The 16,767-nt window shown below is 38.8% G+C and overlaps 1 protein-coding gene across 3 annotated transcripts in view; it reads left to right on the top strand.

Moving 5' to 3' along the window:
- Positions 1-16,060, top strand: part of F5 (coagulation factor V) — an 85,931-nt gene extending 69,871 nt beyond the window's left edge. For 2 of the 3 annotated variants that reach the window (XM_067728589.1, XM_067728588.1), the window contains 9 exons: positions 1,286-1,465; positions 3,330-3,446; positions 4,329-4,400; positions 5,225-5,328; positions 5,932-6,087; positions 8,311-8,455; positions 10,789-10,940; positions 13,869-14,051; positions 15,762-16,060. In XM_067728589.1, the coding sequence (XP_067584690.1) occupies positions 1,286-1,465; positions 3,330-3,446; positions 4,329-4,400; positions 5,225-5,328; positions 5,932-6,087; positions 8,311-8,455; positions 10,789-10,940; positions 13,869-14,051; positions 15,762-15,905 (1,253 nt within the window). In that variant the 3' untranslated portion in view covers positions 15,906-16,060. Of the gene's footprint in view, positions 1-1,285; positions 1,466-3,329; positions 3,447-4,328; positions 4,401-5,224; positions 5,329-5,931; positions 6,088-8,310; positions 8,456-10,788; positions 10,941-13,868; positions 14,052-15,761 lie in introns of those variants that run through there. The other variant, XM_067728590.1, reaches the window with a different exon arrangement.
- Positions 16,061-16,767: the final 707 nt, after the last annotated feature.

The following is a 16,767-nucleotide window of genomic DNA, read 5'->3' as shown; positions in this document are numbered from 1 at the left end:
CCTTTTACTTCTAGGAGATCTATTTCTTACACAGAAACTAAGATGAGGAGGTGAGGCTGGTGTTATGAGTATCTAGACAGGTACTTTCATATCTGATATAATTTTAAGAGAGCCAAAATGATCTCAACTCTTCTCCCTCCAAAAATTCACTTGCCTGGTTCCTGAAATTCCACAGTAGTCCCTTTAACTTTAGAAGAATAAACAACAGCCACCACCACCACCAAAACTTCCCTCACTTCAGTCCCAATTAAGTTCGTGGTAGCATTAAGCTTTATCATTAAAATTTTGTATGCATTCATTTGTTAAGGTGATCAAGTTTATCAGATGCTTAAAACACACATATTTCAGTAAGGAGAGAGTTGATAAAGTCTGAGAACCCTAGACATCCAAGCTGGGAAGGGGGCGGAGGAGCAATCAGACAAACAAGAGAATAAACATGAATGTCTAAGGCTGGTGGGTATAACAAAGATAAAGGCCAACTTCCTGGGCTTCCCTCGTGGTGCAGTGGTTAAGAATCCGCCTGCCAATGCAGGGGACACGGATTTGAGCCCTGGTCCGGGAAGATTCCTCATGCTGCGGAGCGACTAAGCCCATGCGCCACAACTACTGAGCCTGCTTGCCACAACTACTGAAGCTTGCGTGCCTAGAGCCCGAACTCTGCAACAAGAGAAGCCACTGCAATGAGGAGCCCACGCACCACAACGAAGAGTAGCCCCTGCTCGCCGCAACTAGAGAAAGCCTGCGTGCAGCAACGAAGACCCAACAATGAAGACCCAACGCAGCCAAAAATAATAAATAAATAAACTTTTTTTTTTTTAAACCGACTTCCTAATTTTGCCTGGAACTATCTCTGAATTTAGGAGGCCTTAGAGTGATACACTGCATATCCCCTCACTTACCCTCTTTCCTCTAATGACTAGAGTTCACTTATCTGCCCACATTAGTCCTTACCCTTTTCGTAGCCTAGGAAAATTCATACTACAAATATAAAGAATAAATGGATAAAGCACAGAACAGGAAAAGTGTAAATCTGGGGAAAAGAGTGATAAACTGATTGGAAAGGGTACTCACCCACACTTCTGCAGTAGGCTGGTGTAAGAAGGAAAAGGTGGCTCTGTTTCAGCCTCTTACTGATATTATGACATATAGGGGGCCCCTTACTATGTCTGGGTGGGATTGGGCATGCAGAGTAATAAAGAAGATGGGTGGTGAGTGGAAGGCCTCATATTTCCTCTTTCCTGATGTTCACAGATTTTTGACTGATTGCAACTCTCTGTCTTTTCAGCCATCAATGGGATGATCTACAACTTGCCTGGCCTGAGAATGTATGAGCAAGAGTGGGTGAGGTGGCACCTGCTGAACGTAGGCGGCTCCCAGGACATTCATGTGGTTCACTTTCATGGCCAGACCTTGCTGGAAAATGGCACTCAACAGCACCAGTTAGGGGTCTGGCCTCTTCTGCCTGGTAAAGATCTCGACAATGAAAAGAGGTCCCTGTGACAAAATGGCGAGAGCAGACAATCTTAGCGTCTGTAACTCTTCCTTATTCCCTCCTTGTGCATCTCCTTCCAAAGGGGTTAAAGCATGGGCTCTGGCATGGATCCTGGGCAAAGCCATATTCTAAACCTGCATGCAGAATACAGAAGAGCCAGCTAAATGTCTGCACTGTTTGTAGCACCACACAGACTAAATGTGCCCAGCTTTCTTCTACAGAGATGCTCTGTCTACTGCAGATTCTTCCAAGCCATGATGTGTCACGCAGGCCAGGTCTAAAGCAGATTCCAAAATGAATCCCACGAGGTTCAGGCAGCTAAAGCTTTCCATTGGGCGGAGATCAGAAACTTACCAGGATTTCGGGGTTCTTGAATTCTACTCCTCACTCTATCACCCTGATATCTTTGGGCAAGTGACTGTAGGAATCTGAATCTTAAACTGACTCATGAGGGGAAAAATATATTTTTAAATGATTATAAAAGCTAAAGAATAATAAAGGTATTTAAAGCTTTTCATATGCAAAATAATGATAAGGTTTAACAAACTACAATCATCAAAAAGGATTTTTACGTGCCAGTGAGTTGTTTGTAGGTGTGTATCGTAGGTGTGTGAGTGGAGGTGTAAGTGCTAGATGCCGTTGATCTTCAGACTGCAGTGGGCATAATACAAATTTACAAAACTGGTTAAAACACAGATGCTAAGGAGAGATTTTGCTCTCAGAGATTTTGATCTGATAGAACTTGGGCAGGGGCTCAGGATTTTTAACATTTTTTTTGCATTTTAAACAAGCAGCCTACCTTCCATAAATGCCATCTGAGAAGCTAGTCAGGGCAGTCCTTTGACTTTGGGTGGGGAGGTTGCTGTGTGAATCAGCCTCAGATGTAGGCACCCAAGTCCAAACGAGCCCGATTTAGTTAAGGATGGGGTAAACAGGGTCCTTGTTTGTTTGAAACATGCCAGTTTCTCATTAACGAAGCTATAAAGACCCACTCTGTTAAAATCAGGGGCAGAAAGGATTAGGTCAAACTCACTCCTAACTTTTCACCAACTGTTACCAGATCAGTCATCCTTTCCATGAGCCTGCGCGTGAGAAGCTGGGGTTCGCTGACCCACCTAAATCTTCATACCTAATATCTGCATTAGAGAGTAGAAGGCTGGAGGTCTTTTTTTAGCGTGTTTGAGGAGGATGACCATCAGCTATTACTTTTTACTCACAATCTAGGAAATGGTCACATATTATAGTCAGCAGAATTTAAGTATTAACTGGCGGTAGGTAATGTTAAATACCAGAATGGATAATCAGAGATTTCAGAAATCTCACTCTTTCAGTGATTTTCTGAAACAATTTTTGTACATCTCTCTCTAAAATGTAAACTTTATAGAAAAATTGAAACATGGGGGAAGGATGTTTTATTTTAATTTTCTCAGATAAAAAAGAACTAGAGAAATGAAGAGAGAGAAAGGAAACATGTACAGTATTTTTGAGGCCCAATGACATATCATTCAAGGTTGCTTGATAAGCTGTATTATATATGGGTTAGCTTGTAACATTATATTTAGATAAATGAAAGTTTCTTTCTAGTAAGGGGTGCTGGAGATTTTTTTAAGTCCCAGGGCAATTTATTTTTAGTAAGTTTGTGTGTGTGATGTCATTGTTGTTTTGTTTTGATCTCTTTGTTACACCTGTAGTCCTGCCTAAAGAGAAATGGGTAACTCTTAAGTTATATTCTAAACCACTTGCAACTCAGGGATTTTAGGATTCTTTGGTAGTGGTCAACCAATGTTAACCTGTTAATCTTTGTGTATGCAATGTTGTCCTTTACTCTCTATTTTAGGTTCATTTAAAACTCTTGAAATGAAGGCATCAAAACCTGGCTGGTGGCTCCTAGACACAGAAGTTGGAGAAAACCAGAGAGCAGGGATGCAAACGCCATTTCTCATCATAGACAGAGGTATCATCCAAGAGCCACATTATTTTTTTTAGCAGGAGAGTGCCTGTCCCTAGAATATTACCAATTTTTAGATTGGAAATATTCAACTCTGAGAACTCTGACATAACAGAGGCATAATCTGTAGCAGTAATTTCTTTTATTCTGACCTATAGTCTGACTATACTGCAAACATCAGTTTTAAGCCAAATGGTTCAAACCAAAGGCATTCCCCTCATTTGAGGAACTAATATAAAGCATCCTCCTTCATGATTTGTGATCCATGGGGAAGTGAACATAAGAAATTCTCCAGACTCCCAGAGTAGAGGAGGGGAGAGAAACCAGGAATTCAACTGTGACCGAGATAGTCACTGAACTTGGCATTTCAGTATTCAAGAAACACAGTTTCCATCTGTCCATCCGTCTGTCCATCCAACCAGCCAGCCAGCCAGCAAGCCAGCATTTATTAAGCACCTGTTGTACCAAGCACTGTGTCAACATCCAGATAGTTCAGTGGCTAGTATTCCCTTCTTTGATCAGTATATAAATAACATTGTAACTTTCAGGTCAACTTTTGAGAACATAGTCTTATGAGGGATAGTACTTAATATTGTAAAATGGCTTATTTTAAGATACAAACAGATGGAAATCAATTTAAAAAGTATTTGCATTTCAGGATAAGTTGTTTTCCACTAGGGCATCACTAATTTTAATTTCTATGAAAGGACCAGTTCTTGCTAGTACATTTACGATTTTATGGTCAGACATATTTAAGTCAGTGCCACACAGGTAGGTGAAAACATCTAATTACTGACCCACTAGAGGTATAATCTACAGCCATAGAGATTTTACTTTATTATATATACTCTCTAAGCAAAAATTATTCATTGTTCTATTTTTTTGTAGACTGTAAAATGCCAATGGGACTAAGCACTGGTCTCATAGCTGATTCACAGATCAAGGCTTCTGAGTTTTGGGGTAAGTAGTAGCATCATAGCCTGTAAAAGGCACCTCCTACAATTGTGCTGTATACGGCCCGCAAAACTGTACATGACAACGCTGCCTATTGAATCCATGGGCCATTGCTCCTCTCTAGGCTTTTCTCTACCACAACATAGTAAAACAGCAGTAAAATCTCTAATTACTGACCCACTAGAGGTATAATCTCTAACTGTGGAAATTTTACTTTGTTATATGTATCTTCTAAGCAGAAATTACTCATTACTCTGTTTTGTAGAATGTAAGATGTCAATGGAACTAACCCGTGAAATATTCTAGCCAGATTCACAGGGTCTTATAGGCCAGGTATTACAATCCCCATTAATAGAGCCCTTTGCTGCATCAACCATGCATCTGTTCAAGAAACTTTTTGTTCACCCACTGTGCATCAGGAACTCCTCCTAAGTTTCCTCTCTCTGCCTCAAACTCTTCCCAACATCAGATGGTCAATTGTAAGGGATCATGAGGCTCCCATAAATTCCTCCCATGTCTTTCTGTTAGGCAGGCACACTAGGCAGAAACCATACAAACATAACTGAGAAAAAATAAATGTGACCTATATGCAGTAAAGGGGGTGGGTGGTAGTTGACAGCTGTCCAAGCACAGGCCCGAAACCAAGATTTCATAATCAGGGACTGACTTAGTAGCTGAGGCCCGTGTCAATGACCTGGTCTCCTAATTGCAACAGAAGTTCCTTGAGGAATCTGGTTTTCCACTGGGACTAAACTCACTTGAGAAATTGCTAGATGTTTTTGTTTTTTTTTTTTAATTCAGAATAAATTTTTTTCTTCCTTTGGATTTAGGTTATTGGGAACCCAAATTAGCAAGACTAAACAATGGTGGATCATATAACGCTTGGATCGCAGAAAAACTTGCAGTAGAATTTAACCCTAAACCTTGGATCCAGGTATATCTTATTAACCTGATATATTAACCTGATAATATTTACTGCTACTGTTAATAGTAAAAATGTGGGGGTTTTGTTTTTGTTTTTTGGCAGCGCTACACGGATTGTGGGATATTAGTTCCCTGACCAGGGATTGAACCCAGGCCCTCGGTAATGCAAGTGCAGTGTCTTAACCACTGGTCTGCCAGGGGATTCCCTGTAATAATAAAAATGACAGTGATTTAATAATTTCTTCTTGTTGTTCTTGCAATGTTGTTAGGGGAAATGACAATTACTAGGTGCTAGGCACCATCCTAAGTACTTTACATACTCAAAATGAACCCTATGAGGTTATTTCTAGTAATATCCCATTTTACAGATAAAAAAAAACCTAATGCACAGAGGGATTAACTAACTTCCCAATGTCACATACACTAGGGAGTGGTTGAGTTTGGATTCAAGTTCAGGTACCCTGTGCTCAAATACGGATTGCCCCTAGCCATTTTATTAGTTTGTTAGGTGTTGGTTCTTTTTTTCTAAAGAAGGTTAGTTGTACAATGAATTAAGGCAGTGTGTGACTTGTTGACAAGGATGCTTCTGCTTAATGGCTTTTCTATATTGCAGGTAGACATGCAAAGGGAAGTCCTGTTCACAGGGATCCAGACCCAAGGTGCCAAACACTACCTGAAGTCTTACTACACCACCGAGTTCTTTGTGGCTTACAGCTCTGACCGGACAAACTGGCGGATCTTCAAAGGAAACAGCACTAGGAACGTGATGGTCTGTGTGCATTGTTGTTTCTTCCCGAGCCTAGGGTTATTATATCTTTTTTAAAAATACCTTTCTGGGTGTTATAAATACAAACGGCTTTCTTAGTGTCTTATGGAGGAAAGTGGTAAAATGAGGTGTATATATGTATTACAAATTAAAGGGATAAGCTTGACTTCTGAAATTCCAAAACTTCATAAACCTTGAAAAAAAAATCTCTTTATAATCAAACTAAATACCCAGACTTCTCAGATTGGCAGGTGATATGCAGTACAGTAGAATATCTGGTCTTGTGCCTTAAAGAGCTCATGCTAAAAATGGGCCACCAAGAGTTTTGATTTTACTCTTACATTTTATTTTGTTCTCTATTTCAGTGTAACTGAAGGAAATAATAGTGTTAATACCAGTAATGCTCTGAGGCAGTGTGATTCTCACATTTTTTTTTTTTGCTGCCATGCCTGAGGAGTGACTTTCCCCTGTTGGATCGTCCAGGGGCTCAGCCTGTTTATTCCCAATGACCCAATTATACCAGTCCTAATTCTTCCCCTTCTCCCTCACCCCCCTCTTCAAAGAAAGCTATCTGAATGCAAGGAGTCAGTCCACCATTATTACACTGATAACCTTGAATCATTTTCATTTTTTCTGTAAATCATTTACTATGTTACTATCTTCTATGTTATCATTTAGTTATTTCTAATAATAAATTATTTGTACTATACCTTAGAATAGATCATGAAAATCTTAAATTATGGTTCTTACCAATCAGTATTGGTGACAGTACACAAATTACAGTTAAAGTCCATAGTTTAAAGATTTTTGCATCTATGTTCATGAGGGATATTTGTGTGTAGTTTTATTTGTTTATACTGTCCTTTTTGTTTTAATATCAGAGTAATACTAGCTTCATAAAATAAATTAGGTAGTGTGCTCTTCTATTCTGTTTTCTGGAAGAGATAATCTAGTATTGGTGTTAATTCTTTAAACATTTGGTATAATTCACCAGCAAAACCAGGTGGACCTGGAGATATGTTTTCTGGGAATTTAAAAATTACAAATTCAATTTATTTAATAGTTACAGGCTCTTCAAATTACCTATTTCATAGGGGTGAATTTGGATAGTTTGTGTTTTTTCAGTCAATTGGTCCATTTCCTCTAAGTTGTTAAATTTATGTGTAAGAGTTTTTTGTAGTATTCTCTTATTATCCTTTTGATGTCTGCAGGGTCTGTAGTGATATTGCCTATTCCATTTATGATATTGGTAATTTGCATCTCTTCTCTTTTTGCTTTGTCAGTCTTGCTAGAGATTTGCCAATTTTTAAAGATCTTTTCGAATAACTGGCCCTTTGTTTCACTGCTGTTATCTATTGCTTTTCTGTTTTCAATATTCCTGATATCCGCTCTTTTGTTTTAGTTGGCTCTTCCTGACACTGTTCTGGCAGGGAAATGGGATGGGGCACAGCCTCTTTACAGCCAGGTAGAGGTCAAAGTCCATTCCCTACGTGGCCTCCTCTGTTGACACCTGAGCTGGGACCCCTTCTCTTTGCTGCTGGTGGGGGATGGGATGGTATCCACTGACACTGCAGGAGTGGGAGCCTTATTAGAAGCTGGAAGAGATGAAGATCCTGGGTCTCTATTTGGCTTTCTCTGACACAAACCCAGTCAGGGTGTTGGGGTGCCTCCTTACAGTCTCATGAGCATGGAAGTCTAGGCTCCCCAGTTGGCCTTTGCTTCTGTGGGTAGGGAAGGGGCCACAGTGTTTTCTATTCTATGATGTTTGGCTTGAAGTAGAATAATTGTTATCTAAAAGTTTTCTGTCTCGTTAGACTGCTCTTTTCTGGTCCTGAGGCTAGAGAAAGAAGGCTTTTGCTGGCTTTTTTTTTTTTTTTTTTTTGTCTGCACCTATTCGTGTTTCCTGGTTCCTGGCTTCTTTACTTATAAGTCTGTATATGCAGTAAAAAGAAAACCCAGGGGACTCACCACTGTGTTGTTCCTTGGGTCCTGAGAACCCTAGCCAGTCTGCCTTTTCTCCACCTTTCAGAGTCTTTTTATGCTTTCAGTTGTGCTTATACCATCTTCCTGAAGTGGAAGTATTCCCAGGTATCTTTTAAGACCAAATTAATTTGATTCGGGCTACATGAAAACTTAATATTACCATATTAAATTGGATGAAAATTTTATTATAAAATCACCTTATAGAGAATTGTTATATAACTAAATTTTCCTCTCTTCCTCTAGTATTTTAATGGCAATTCGGATGCCTCTACAATAAAAGAGAATCAGTTTGACCCACCGGTTGTGGCTAGATATATTAGAATCTCTCCAACTAACTCCTATAACAAACCTGCCCTTCGATTGGAGCTGCAAGGTTGCGAGGTTAACGGTAAGGAACACAGATGCATTGTTTTCTAGCTGCCACTCAGAAAATCAAGATTTGGGGGGTATGGGAGAATGGGTAGAATGTTTAGTTCTCTTCACTTAGGCTCCCAGAAAATCCTTTGTGAAACAGAGGTTCCACTCAGGTAAACTCTCATTGTGATCTAGACTGAGACTGGTTCTGCCAGCCAGAGGGCAGGCTCTCTGAAGAACTCCTGGATCATATGGACACTGCCTTGACCCTTGAAAGAAGGGCCCTAGCGAAGAACGACCTCCATCAGCCCATTTTCAATAAGAACTGAGAGTCAAACTAGGTCTGACTCTTCCAAAGTCTTCCAGCCAGGTCACTCAGACTTTAATGTAATAAAAGTATCTAGCAACATTACTGGCATATATTAGGTGTTCAGTGAATGTTTTTGAAATATACATCTGCCTCCCAACTTCCTGAAACCTTCCTTGAACTCTGTATTCTGTTTCACACTCTATGTAGGTATCCAAGCCTTTTCTATGTAAGCTTCTATTTTTCAGGGGATGTAATGTGACCTGTGGTATAAATAAATCTAGATAATCATAAATGGCCATAATAAAATTCTACTCTATATAACAAGATGCTTAAGGATTTTATCAACTCTTCTTCTTCTCTGACTCTTAAAGTGGTGCTTTCCAAATTTTTTCACTTCAAAGCACATATAAAATATAATACCTGTCTCACAGTCTGGGGTAAAAGGATGAAGCAATCCACCCTGGGCTTAGCTGATCTAGGCACCACCTAGCTGCTCAAGGGCTGAGGGGGGAGGGAGATCAATATACAGGCACACCTGTCCAGCAAAAATATTCTTCAACAAGGAAGGCAAAATAAAGACACATTTATACAATATATATGTATATACGTGTGTGTATATATATATACACACACACACACATACAGGCACACCTAAAACTTGCTGTGGCACATCTGTTGGGGAGCTACAGTGCCTTCTCTCAGGGTAGAAGGAAGAAACCATGGCTTACAGTGGAGAAAGCTGAACCTTGGAATAAGTTTCTTATCAGCTGATAAGAAACTTGTAAGCAGATAACAGTACAATAAACTCTTGATATTCATGAGGGACATGGAAATGGGCATTTTTGCCAATGTTCAGATAGCAATGCTATGTAACATCTTCCACATAAAATGCAAATTTGGGGGATTTCTCTGGCAGTCCAGTGGTTAAGACTTCGCCTTCCAACGCAGGGGGTGCATGTTCGATCCCTGGTGGGGAGTTAAGATCCCACATGCCTCATGGCCAAAAAACCAAAACATTAAACAGAAGCAGTATTGTAACAAATTCAGTAAAGACTTTAAAAATGGTCCACATCAGAAAAAAATTGCAAATTTTGATCAGGCAGGAAAACCTAAAACAGCTCTATAAGTCATTATCGTTTTTCTTTCCATATGGTGTGCGATGTAACTGGTAGTTTGTTCAGCTCATAGAGTCAAGCTACCCTAAAATGTGACATTCAACAATGTTAGTCTATTTAAAACCTCTATTTTCTATACAAGAAGTATTACTTTCTAAGATCTCTTCACTTTCTTGATGTTTATATAATTAGTATTAGCAGTAAGCTTTCTTCTCTGAAGCCTTTTTTTCATGAAGAAAGTAAGGTATCACTTCAAGAAAATGTCTGCATGATTTGCTAGCAAGAACAAAGTGTCACAAAGATGATGATGATGGGCAGTCAGCTGGGCTCACTCACTAGATATGTTTCTTACACTCACAGATCAGCTTTGTTGCCTGTGACATTCAAATTCATGCCTTGGCAAAATTCTGAAGGGTGTATCCCATGCATCACCCTCAAAGGGTTGGAAATAAAATATTAAATGTGACTACCAAGGTCCCCTATAACTTCTTCTTTGTAGCTTTTGTTGGAAGAAATAGAGTATGTTTTTATACACATAGATACTTTAGGAGTATTGTCTACCTCAAAGCAAAGAGCAAAGTTTCCATGACTCACTGAAGGAGGGAAATGAGTTTAGATGTTTAGAACATGGTATTTGATGTCAGACTGCCTGGGCTCAAAGCTAGTTTCTGATTCTTCTAGCAGTATTATTTTAGTCAAGTTACTTTTTCTTGCTGTGCTTTTGTTTTCTCGTTCGTAAAATGGAGATATTTAAGAGCATTAAGTAATACGTGTGAAGCCTGAAAACAGGGTTTAGCACTTGGACAATAAATGTTCATTGCTGTGATGGTTGTTTTTGTCATTACTTAGCAGTAATATTATTTCTTGTCTCCTCTGAAGTACAAAATGCCATGCAAGGAATATCATGGTATATAATTAATCACGTTACTTTTTTCTTGACAGGATGCTCCACACCGCTGGGTATGGAAAGTGGAAAGATAGAAAACAAGCAAATCACAGCTTCCTCAATTAAAAACTCTTGGTGGGGAGATTACTGGGAACCCTTCCTTGCCCGCCTTAATGCCCAGGGCCGTGTGAATGCCTGGCAAGCCAAGGTGAAATGTCCCCTGCAAATGGAATTCTCTCAGCCTTTCAGAAGAAAGCATAGGCCCTCACTACAGGGAACATGGGGGCCCTGGGAAGCCAGAGTATCATCTCCTGCTTCTGCAGATTATGATCCTAGGTCTGAGAACTAGGCTGTGTGCTGTCTTGATAGCTTTAGCTCGAACTTTGGCTCGGAGAGAAGTTATCATCTCTGTGGTCTTGATTTAGACTAGGGGTGGGCAAAATTTTTCTGCAAAGGGCCAGATAATATTTTAGCCTTTGTGAGACGTACATTCTCTGTCATAACTACTCAACGCTGCCACTGTTGCAGGGAAGCAGCCGTCAACAATATGTAAATGCATGAACATGGCTGTATTCCAATAAAACCTTATTTACAAAAGCAGGCAGTAGGCCAGGTTTGGCCTTGGGCTGTAGTTTGCCAACTCCTGATCGAGACAACTTCCATTAGGGATAAATGACTGAGATTTGCAACATCTTGTCTTCTTTTTGCTCTCTCCAGAATTTAGCAATATTTTTCATTTTCTTAAGAGTGTCATTTAAATTGTTTTGTTCTCATTTTCTCAGAACTTTGTAACATTCCTTTTGATAATTGGCAGCCTGATAAGATGCTGCAAAACCAGGTTTATAAATATGTGATCTAAGTTTTGTAAACATCTCGCAGAGAGTTATATTGCCCTTGATATTAGCCCACTGAGTAATTAAGGTAACTTTTAGTTCTAGGGTAACTATTAATAATTGACTCATATTTATTTCATTCTTCGACTGACCTGAAAAATCTGAATGGCATCAGAAATCAGAACAGTCCAGTCAATCAACTTAATCCAGGTTCCCTGTTTTCTGTCCTCCTAACTCCCTCCCTTAAGGAAGCTACACTCCAATTCCCTGGACTCTGTATAGAATCCCACGTCCTAATCTTAAATCAAGCCACCAGATAAAGGAGGAGGGAATGGTGTGATGCAAGGGGAGCAAATAGAAGAGACTATCTGGGCCCAATACAGAGAGTCTTGGGCAACTATGTCTGTGCCTTGAGACTCATTTCTGGATCATCACAGAATCACAGAATGTTAGAAAGGCAAAGGGTTTTACAAAGCATCTGGTCCATATTTTCCTTTTAAGTCCAAACGCAAAAGAGGTTAAATAATTTTAGCTTAGCCTGGTGGCAGAATCAGGAATCCCACTCTCCGGATAGACAGATCTATGTTCTTTGCACCATTTGAAGCAACCCAGGCACCCCATTTTGCAATTTTGCAAAGGGGGGAACTGAGACCCACAGAAGTTAAAGTAATAATGTTGTGTAATATTATATTGATTTAATTTCTATAATATAAATAAAATAAAATAAATATAACTAAAATAAAGGGACTTCCCTGGCGTTCCAGTGGTTAGGACTCCGCTTCCACTGCCAGTGGCCTGGGTTTGATCCCTGGTGGGGGAATTAAGATCTTCAAGCCATGCAGCACGGCCCCCAAAAAAAAGTTAGAGAGAGGGTATCAACCAATTCTTTCCCAGATGCCCCTTTAGACCTGTTCATGGTGTAACCTTGTCATCCCACCCTCCATTTTACAGCCTTTTAAAAAATTTTGCCCTCTCTATAATTTGCTCTTAGTTTTGTGATATAGTAAAGGCTGCAAAGATAAAAGTCTAATTTTAATTTTTAAAGCTGTCATTTTAAATCTGGAATTTTAGGTCAAAACTATTTGTTTCACTTAACCTTCAATAGTATGAAATGTCATGTACAGGGTTTCTTTAGAGAGGTGGAAAATCTAAGCCAGACATATGCAGGTATGCACGCAGACTGAAGTGTCTCTGCCTCTTCGATGCCTCCAAAAAAAATGTACACTTACAAAGCTCCCCTAGCTAGCTATCTGCATTCTGTATCACTCGTACAACCTTGATTGGAAGACACACTAAAACACCACCAGATGTCACTAGAGGGTGTTACAAAATTAACCAAAATTATCTAATACAATTATTTTAATTCAATTAATTTGCTTAAAAAATACAATAACATGTGACTACACATATACATACACACATACATACATATGCGACTACACATATGTGACTACACACATATATATATGTGGCTATACATACATATGTATATACACATACAGACATGCACATATGAGTGATGTTGAGAAAATATATCAATATTCATTATTTCATACAGAATTGAATGAGACTATGGGGCATGATAAACCTCCCAAAGATGAAAATTAATCTCAGATTACTCTAAAACTCAATTAGTCTTTTCTGATTCTCTTTCTCCAAGCGTCTATCATCAAATTAGGCATTTTGTTAGGCCAGAGACAGGACAACTACTATGCCACACCCAGCCCTGGGTGTCGCTTTATTAGGTCTCTCAGATATTACATTTATTTGAAATATCAGAAAAGAAGAAATTGGACTACTTCTCCTATTGGACATTAGCAATGGAAAGAAAAGTGGGGCTTTTCTAAAATAAGTTAAATTGGGAGAGGATACTATCTAATTCTCTCTCAGATAACTCTTCAGTAATATCACCACAGCATTTAAATAAACTTGCTTAAGAGAAAAATATTTACAGGTAATTTAGCAATTTAATGCTTTTTCTCAAATAAAATGTATTTATTTGTTGAGCACCATCTGTGTGCCATACATCGTGGTGAACACCTGAAAACAAAACTAAGTCCCTGCCCTCAAAGGGTAAGGAACACAAGTAAACACGTAACTGTTGTACAATGCGTGATATATTCCAAAAGTTTATAAACCTGCTGACAATAAACAAGAAGGAACAGGGAAGGATTCTAGGAGAAAGGGAATCCTCAGGGATGAGACATAAAAGAAATCCTTCCAGCTCAGTGCATTTCTGAGTATCTTGGTCTAAAAAAGCAAAGGTTTTAATGTCAAATGCATTGTTCTAATCATTTTCATAGGCAAACAACAACAATCAGTGGTTACAAATTGATCTGCTCAAAATCAAGAAGATAACAGCGATTGTAACACAGGGTTGCAAGTCTCTGTCCTCTGAAATGTATGTGAAGAGCTACACCATCCAGTACAGTGACCAGGGAGTTGAATGGAAACCTTACAGAGAGAAATCCTCGTTGGTGGACAAGGTACAGGGGTATCCTGGCAAAAAGAAAACAATTTGAAAACTGCTATGATGAGAACAGAACCTCAAATTTGCAAATAGTTCTTTGTATTTGATAAGCATGCACTGACATGCGTCACTCTTTAAGTCTTCTAAGTCCGAGCTCTGTAAGTAGCTGGTCTTGGGACAGGGACCATGCACACTATCTTTCTGCTTTGACTGAGCCACCTATAAAAGAATGAGGACAAAACAGCAGCGGGTGGTGTGAAGTTTAATTAGCTCTGATTGAGAAAGATGGTGAAAGGGTTGTCTCAGCCTGCTTGGACTGTATAACAAATTACCATAGACTGGGTGACAAACAAAAAACACGTATTTCTCACAGTTCTGGAGGCTAGAATCCTAGATCAGGGTGCCAGCATGGTTGGGTTTTTAGTGAGGGCAGTCTTCCTGGTTGTGCTTTCATATGGCCTTCCTCGGCGCGTGCACACACAGAGATGCCATGAGGGCCCTACCCCCATCCTAGCCCTAATCATCTCCCAAAGGACCCACCTCCTCGTATCAGCCCATTGAGGATTAGGGTTTGAACATATGAATTTTGGAAGGATACAAACATACAGTCTGTAACAGGGGTCTAGAAAACCTTCTACCATATTAACATTAGCTTGGATGTACTTGTTATTCATGGCTGATCACATACATACCCATGGCCATATACCTTTCAGTGTCATATTGTTATTCAAACAATTGTTATCCTTCCGGATGAGGAGACTAATTTCCTGCAAGATGAACTATTCCATTATACTCCTAAATTCCTAGTTATGCGGTTTTAAAATACTACCAGAGGCAAAGCTAAGGAGAGGAACCTAATATTCCAGGAATGGGAATTGGGCTGAAACCAGTAGGAGGGGCAACACGGGAGAAGGGGATGGACATTTATGCTCATCATGGGCTCAGCACTTAATCTCAGTTAATGGATTTGAATCTCTTTCTCTCTAAACTCCTGGGTTGTTTATTTGTTAGGTTTGGTTTGGTTTATTTCTCACTGTATCAAGATATCCTCATAGTAGGGCAAAAATCATTTTTATAAACAAATAGTGACTTAGCTTCTGATGTGTGTAAATCTTGGGGAACTTGCTGGGGATGACAGAAACACACCTAAAACACAGTTTAGTTGATGATATAGGGCATATGACAAAAAGGATAAATAAAAATACATGATGTATTTTATTTTAAAAGTTAGTAATAGCTAACCATTTATTGGTGCCCATTATCTGGCACTTAATAAAGACGTGCATATGTTTACATACTCTTTAAAATCTTTACAACTTCTATGAGGTAAACTTTATTATCTCCATTTTGCCAATAAGGAAATGGATAATCAGAGACTACAAGTAATTTGCTCAAAGTCACATAGCTACAAAGGGGCTAAAGGCAGATATGCTTTTGCGGCTGCCCCACAGCACCATATCAGATTTCTTTATTTTTCCCAGATCACAGATGAGGTGATATCACTAAAGAGGTACGTCTGGAGTGTGAGTTCATAATTGATTGAGGATCATCTTTGTGATACTGTTGTATGTGTTCATTAATGCCCACAGTTTGAACTAAAAGGATAAAAAATTATAAGTTTTTCAAATTGAAATACAGTTGGTATACAATATTATGTTACTTTCAGGTATAAGATTTTTATACCCATTATGCCATCCTTAAAGATTTTCTCATATTTTGCTTTCAGATTTTTGAAGGAAATAATAATATCAAAGGACACGCGAAGAACTTTTTCAACCCACCAATCATTTCCAGGTTTATACGCATCATTCCTAAAACATGGAATCAAAACATTGCACTTCGCCTGGAACTCTTTGGCTGTGATATTTAATAGAATTGATTATTCTAAAAGATAGGAGGGACTCAAAGATATCAAACCATTTAGAGTGGACAATGTATTTTAGAGCTATTTTAAATATTAAAATTTTTCCACTATTTCTCTTTTTTCTATTAGAGAATAAAATTTTATATGTGAAACCTTTATAACTTCTTATAACTACTAAGTAAGATGATGACTATTATCTCTGCATTAATTTGAGTATAGATGGGAAAATATCAAGAACCAACAAGAAAAGTCTTATCTTTCACTGATTAAAAATGCTATATAAAGTAATATTCATGTAGTTAACATTCTTCATTATAGTTCTCAAACCCTATACACATTAATAAAAGAGATATTACTCTTTTAAAGCATTTATAAGCCCAGATAACTTTCATTCCTATATTTTTCTTTAAAAAAAACTATGATTTAAGAGTATAGGAAACAAACAGTATTTCTCAATGGTTTGTTTTTCTTGACAGTGGGGAGAAAAAGTCTTACTACATGAAACGACACGTGCTTAAAATACCCTATCTTACTGACACGATAATGACTTTTCTGACCCTCCACGAGTAAAGATACAAGTAAGCATGTTTTCAGTGGTCCCGCTGCACTTGTGAATCTGGCCTGGTCTCCCTTGGGACTGATTGCATATATTGATGTTCAGGGTTAGGGATCATTAATAGAACAGATCTAAAATAACCATGGGATGGCTGAACATGTAACCTTGGCTTCATTCTAGCCGGTAGTACATGGCACACTGTTTCAAAACACAGGCTCACCTACAGGAAAGTGAATACCTATAATAAAGAGCGTTGGAACCCTTGGCCCAAATGCAGCTGTTCTTGCTAGAACTGGCCCCTGGCCAAAGTGG

This window comes from Pseudorca crassidens, chromosome 2, assembly GCF_039906515.1.
Source record: "Pseudorca crassidens isolate mPseCra1 chromosome 2, mPseCra1.hap1, whole genome shotgun sequence".
Lineage (NCBI taxonomy): Eukaryota > Metazoa > Chordata > Mammalia > Artiodactyla > Delphinidae > Pseudorca > Pseudorca crassidens.
The sequence above is the reverse complement of the archived record's forward strand: the minus strand, read 5'-3'. Positions and strand labels throughout refer to the sequence as shown.